Here is a 7098-nt window from a genome sequence, read left to right on the forward strand (position 1 = left end):
TGTTTTAAGAGCCATCAAATTGTACACAAGTTGCACAAGAATTGAGCAAACTCTGTTCAAGCAATTTGTGATCAAAGACGAAGTTCTTGACCTAGTTCATCTTCTCTGAAGAAGTTGCTGTGTATTTGCACTGAAGAGTTTTGTGACCAAGCATCTTCCTAATCTTCATCGTGTAGGATAAACTGAAGAACTTTGCAGCCAACTTCTCCTTCTAAGTTGGTGTTTGAAGTCGCGTACTGGGATCCGCACATTGGTTAGTCACGTACTTAGGAGCCGTGCATCAAAAGGGGGAACTGTCACAATAGATTAAGTCTAATTGGGTATTGGGGTAAGGNGAACCAAAAAAAGATTATAAAAACCTATGAGAATGCATGTAGTGCATGCAATGAGTTTGTATAAGATACCAAGATTCAATAAGATAATTACTTAACAATGATCTATGGTAATGTGAATTTTTTTGGTAATTTTATATTACTGTAATTTTTTGTACATATAAATGAACCAAACACTATAATGCCACTATAATGTCAAAGACAGAGCCAGAAATTTTTCTTAGGGGAGCCAAACTATTATGACTAAAAAAAAAAAAATTATTTCAAAAATTTACTTTAAGTCAACATGTATTTGATAGATCATGTTCTAGAGAAGCAACATCTATTTGCTTATGTTAACATTTTCAAGTGTTTCTAAGGGGTTTAACATATAATGTTTGAACAATAGCTTTTCACTCAAAATATTCATCAATTATGGATGGTTTCTCCATAAATTACTTACATTTTGAATTCTAATTATTAAATTTTATAAACTAATTACAGTTATATGGCCTGGTTAAAAAGAAATTGTATAAATATGAAATGTAGCTGCTATATTATATAATATTCAATTTTTTTTTATAGAGAATATAACATTAATTTTAAACCACACTATAATTTGACAGCCACACTCCATCCAAATAATAATAAAATAAAATAAAAATAAAATAAAAACAGAAGTTAACAGCCACACAATTTTGAAACTTAACAAAATTAAGATAGTGTGGTACAACTGTACAGCACACACACTATCACAAAAGAAGAAAACTAAGAGCAGTAACTAGTAGTTTGTTGTGCATAGCAGTAAACACCAAATAGAGCAAGAGGGAAAGAGGGCGAGAGATATGTACCAGTGATGATGGTTACCGGCTTGGATTGGAGCCGGTCAGTGACTGGCTACGCAAGGGGTAGGTGTAGTACAGCAAACATATAGAAACTAGACCGATTTATTTTGGTTTTTTTTTTTTTTTTTTTTTCTTTTTATTTTTTTTTCTCTGGTGATTTGAGATATATTTAAGGGAAATTTAGATTTTGTTAGTATTTGGACTGCCAGAGTGAATGGGCCATTGGATAAATAATATTTATTTGTACCAATTTAATATTTTTCTTGTATTAATTTAGTTCTTTTTGTTTTCTGGACTGCTTAAAAATTTGAGTAGTCAAATTAATTTTATGATCTAAATTGTGGGTTCCAGTTAACTCAACTGGTAAAGTTTTTTATGGTTAAATAAAAGATCTGGGTTTCAATCTCCGCCTACACCAAAAACTGATTGGTGTCTTCGTCTGATGATAAAAAGCTATCATTAAGAACGAACGCCATAAGTTAAAACTCTGTCTCAAAAAAAAAATTATGATCTAAATTTTACATTTTAAGAGGCAAAATTTGAAATTTCGAGGGGAGCTAATTTGCATATCTTGATCTAAGTTATTGGTATTTTCAGCTACTAGGGAAAATTAAAAAAAGCTAGGCCCCCCTAGCTCAGCCTCTGACCATAATATTGTCGTAATGTTTGTCGCCAACCAAACGTCCCTAAAGGTCAGTATGACCGAGTCCAAAACCAAAAGCAAACACGGGTCTCCCCCATTAGAAACTTGAGTCAACTTGCTATACTCAAGTCTCCCCAGGCAACTTCCCACGGGCCCACCCCCACCCGCTTATTCCTCCAGCATTTTTAACTCTGTACAGAATACAGACCTAAAAGCTATTTTGGTTGATAGCATCATCAAGCGATACAATAACTCAGTACCGCTTGCTCCCATGAAGAACCACTCAATGTTTACACCTTTCTTCTTCATCTTATTCCTCTTTTTCATCTTTCACCATATCGCAGTTGCTACTTCTACACCCCCTTACATAGCTGTTGATAACATTACCCTTGACTGTGGCTCTTTCGGCAACTCAAAGGCTACCAGTGAGCGTGACTGGATCGGAGACATAGGTTCCAAGTACGGTCCCATGGAACAAAACAACGAATCTATTTCCTCTGAAGCCCAACGCCAAGCATCCGTTGAGTCTATCCCCTACAGTACAGCCCGGTTGTCTTATTCCCAATTCACATATGTGTTTCCGGTCACCCCTGGCCCGAAATTCGTTCGGTTGTACTTTTACTCAGCTGCATACTCAGGTTTTACCAAGTCTAAAGATTTTTTTACTGTCAAAGCGGGTTCGTTCACCTTACTTAGAAACTTCAGCGCTTCCATTTATACTGATTCTTTAGACGAAAAGTATTTTGTTAAAGAGTTCTGCATCAATGTTGAAAAAAATAAAAAGTTGAACTTAACCTTCATTCCTTTTACAAGTGGTTCTATTAGTTACTATGCTTTCATTAATGGTATTGAGGTTGTCTCCATGCCTATGGACCTGTACTATACCTCAAGTAGTTCTATTATAGAAGGTAAAGTTCCTGTTTATGTTGGCCAGGATCCTCAGTTCTACATAAACTACAGCATGGCACTCGAGATGGTTTATCGATTAAACATTGGCGGGAGCTCCATACCCCCAATGCAAGACACTGGATTGTTTAGAAAATGGTCCGAGGGCAGAACTGATTATTTGTTGAGCGACGGTGTAAACCCTCGTGATCCATCTTTGAAACTTAAATACTCAAAAATACCAAAATATATTGCCCCTGATGCTGTCTATCAGTCTGCAGCTTCAATGGGTCCAAACAGGACTAGGAACTCAATGTCTAATTTGACATGGGGATTACCTGTTGAGACAGGATTCAATTATCTGGTGAGGCTCCATTTCTGTGAAATAGATCCTGAGATACAGATCTCTGGCATAAGGGAATTCACCATCTATATAGACTATCAGCTAGCAGAAGAAACGGCAGATGTAATATTGTGGGCTGGCAATAACGATACGCCATACTACAAGGACTACGTAGTAATGATCCAAAACAAGGGCGAGGATAATCATACTCTGGCCATTGATCTACACCCTGGAACAGATTCAACTTTGCGTGATGCCATTTTAAACGGTGTGGAAGTGTTCAAATTGAGCGACTTATCTGGCAATCTTGCTGGACTAAATATGTTCCCTCCACCGATGGATCAACAACCTGCTCTTACAGCCAACAAGTCTAATACAAAGAAAACAATGTTCATTGCTACTGGAAGTGGTGTTGGCTTTTTAGTCGTGGCCGCTCTAGTGTGTTTCATGGTTTTCTGTAAATTGAAGAAGACTGAGCGTTATGGTTCTTACCATCCACTAGCAAAGTGGTGGTGTTGGTTTAGGCCAGATCCTTACAAAAGAGAGTTCTCAAGGAGAACAGCTTCATCACTGCCTGGAGAACTATGCCGCTACTTCAGCCTAGATGAAATCAAAACAGCAACCAATAACTTCAATGAAGATCTAATTGTCGGTGTAGGTGGCTTTGGCAATGTTTACAAGGGTCTGATTGAGGAAGGTAATGAATAATACAATGATTACCTTCTAATTTTTAGTTTTTTCCTGAATTAGTCCTAATTGCAATCTAACTGCATATAATTTAGATTAGTGATACTGTATTTTGCAGGGTTGTTTCATAATTTGATCAAATCTGACTTGTGTCGAGTTCCTATACATATTGGACATGGTCATATATGAAGGGAAAATATTTTCTTACATTTTACATACACTATTTTACAGAATATCCACAATCAATGTGTTGACATACACATTTTAGAAGATAAAAGAAATGCCCTCTTTTAAAACATGAAAGTGAGTGTCATTGCCCATATATATAAACTGTTTAATGTAACCACCGTGTCCTATTTTAGGACGTCTTCACATCTTATAGTTTCCAAAGAGCATAGAAACTAGAAATAAGTCATACTCTTTGTTTATGCACAATAATACAAGAGTGGTGCTAGAGATGGTACAAATTCCATTATATAAAACTTACACATTAATGTGTTCTCATAGATTGTTGAAAGTTGCAAATTAATGTTATAGGTTGTTCAAATCCACAAATCACATTCATCGCTACATTTATTGGGTTTTAGAAACACAATAATACAATATATTTTGTCCTTTAGGTAATATAGTGGTGGCAATCAAGCGCATGAAACAAGAGTCTCAACAAGGTGCTCGTGAGTTTATGACAGAGATCGAGATGCTTTCTAAACTTCGTCATGTGCACCTTGTGTCTCTCATTGGATATTGCAACGATAAGGGTGAGATGATACTTGTTTACGAGTACATGACAAATGGTACCCTCCGCCACCACCTCTATGACACCCCGAATGATCCCCTCACCTGGAAACAAAGGCTCCAGATATGCATAGGAGCATCACGTGGTTTGCACTACCTAGACACATGTACAAAGCACCCTATTATCCACCGTACGTGAAGACAACAAATATTCTATTGGATGAGAAATGGGTATCCAAGGTTTCAGATTTTGGGTTGTCCAAAATGGGTTTGGATAACACTGCTGTTAGTACCCTAATAAAGAGGACATGGGGGTATTTGGATCCAGATTATGCAAGGCGCCAACAATTAACTGAGAAATCAGATGTGTACTCATTTGGTGTAGTGATGTTTGAAGTGTTGTGCGCTCGGAAAGCATTGAACCAAAGACTCCAAGAAGAGGAACGAAATTTGGCAAGCTGGGCTCGAAAATGTATTGAGAGAGGGACCATCAATGAAATCATTGATCCATATCTAATGAACAAGATAGCGCTAGATTGTTTCAAGGTATACGTGGAACTTGCAAAGAGTTGTGTAAGTGATCATGGAATCGAACGGCCCACAATGAATGATGTGATGGAAAAGTTGGAGTTTGCATTAGAGCTCCAAGAGTATGCAGAAGCAACCAAGGATACCAATTCAGATGTGGTATCATTTCGTGTTGCCACTGGCAATGGAGCTCCTTGGGACAACAATGTTTACCATGGACAGGTGTTGGAGTCGACTAGTGGAGCTGAGTTAAGTACAATTAACACTGGATTAAGTTACCCTAGTCTTAATTCTATTACTATTAGTACCACAAGTCAAGATGACTCCTTGGCTACTAAAAATAGTAGTTCTTAAGCTATATAATTATAGTTTTGTCTTTCTAAAAGTCAGAAGTAGTTATGTTATGGAGATGACAACAGGATTTGTAATATTTATTATTAGGAATAAAAAGTGTTGTAATGGAACAACTAAACCTATTCATGAGTTTGGTTGTGAGTTGTAAAATTAAAATAAAACTTAAGATTTATTTTAAAAAATATCTTATTCATACAATTATATTTACTAAAAATTAATATTTTTTTAAAAGAGAGATAAGTTATGTTTTATGATTTTTTTATTTCCATAATTGTTAAGTGAATAAGGAAAGTTTGTTTATTTTAAATTATCGTCTTACAGGAGCATGATGCCTAGTTAAAGGATATCTAACACCAAATGATATTTTCAATGAATAATTAATTTTACGCAGAGAATTAAATAATAAAGATAAGCCATAATGGTTTGCTTAAGTGAAAAAAAATACGTCTACATTTACTTACAAATATTTAAAATAAATTAATTATTAAAACAACAATTAAATAAATGGATAAAATATCGGCTATAATTTCTTCTAGGTTCAATATTTTATGGTTCCAATAACGAAGGTGGTATGAACCTTCATTTCTTTTCATATTTTGGAGCATTAGAGCACTAGTATTTGAGGATGCAAAAAAAGTGTTTATTTTTATATCTTTAAAACTTTATTTATTTATTTTATTATCTCATTTTACAACTCACCCAATATCTCAGTTTCTATTTTTACACACAACTCGTTAAAATAATATAAAATATACCAAAAATAATATAAAAATTTTGGTTTCTCAATCTTCTCCTCCATCTCTCTACCTTTTTGTTTCTCTTTCCTCATTAAAATAATATTTTTGTTTTACATTTTTGTGAACAATTGGTAAAAATAAAAAATAAGAATTGACCCCCAGATGTGGGGCAATTTGGCCTTATTGGTTGCTAAAATAGCAAATGGGGGTTTTTAACACCCCTCCAATGCTAGTGCTCTAAGCATTGAGGGTGTCACCAAAATTCTATTTTTAGCAACAAACACACGCAAACGGGTGTGTTTGTTGCTAAAAATAGAATTTTGGAGACACCATCAATACTTAGAGCCCCACTTTATACGGGTGTGTATCGCTAAAAAAATTTGCCACTTTGCTACCGTAAGTTGTTACTTAGAGCATTAGGATCTAGGTTTTTATAACAATTCTTATTTACCATTTGAAAACTTACTTTATCTATTATACCATCCAGCTTTATAATACACCTAACATCTAGTTTTTATTTTTCCATACAATACATTAAAATAGTATAAATTACACAATAAAATAATATAAAACTATCTATCTCTCTTATCCATTCTCTCTTCTCCCTCTAATTTCTCTCCCTATCTTTGTCTCCCTCTCAACCACCCACCACTAAACCCAAACCTAAAACCACTACCAACAACTACAATCAACACCACTGCAATCCTTCATAGAAAACCCAGCCCATCGTGTCTCTCTCTCTTTGTCTGCCAAAACCCATGGCAAAGACCATAGCCAAACCCACAAATTGCAACAAAAACCCACCACCACCACCACCTATCAACAAACCCAATCTAAAAACCTACCACCAATCAACAAACCCATGATCTCAAAACCCACCACCACTACAAATTTGGCACCAATCCAATAGAGGGACAAGAGAGGGAAGAGAGGGAAGTGAAAGAAAAGAGAGAAGTCTGAGAAAGGGTGTTGCACTAAGTGAAAGAGAGAAAGAAAGAGAGGCAGAAAGAGAGTTAACCTAGGTGAGAGA

The 7098-nt window shown here is 35.6% G+C and overlaps 1 protein-coding gene across 1 annotated transcript; it reads left to right on the forward strand.

Annotated features, from left to right (window-relative positions):
- The first annotated feature begins 1943 nt into the window (after positions 1-1943).
- On the forward strand, positions 1944-5453 carry LOC112038215 (receptor-like protein kinase FERONIA). Its single transcript, XM_024071020.2, is given in 3 exon segments — positions 1944-3724; positions 4335-4640; positions 4643-5453. Coding segments are annotated over 3 exon segments (2649 nt in total). The 5' UTR covers positions 1944-2070; the 3' UTR covers positions 5332-5453.
- Positions 5454-7098: the final 1645 nt, after the last annotated feature.

Source organism: Quercus suber, unplaced genomic scaffold, assembly GCF_002906115.3.
Source record: "Quercus suber isolate HL8 unplaced genomic scaffold, Cork oak 2.0 scaffold_305, whole genome shotgun sequence".
NCBI lineage: Eukaryota > Viridiplantae > Streptophyta > Magnoliopsida > Fagales > Fagaceae > Quercus > Quercus suber.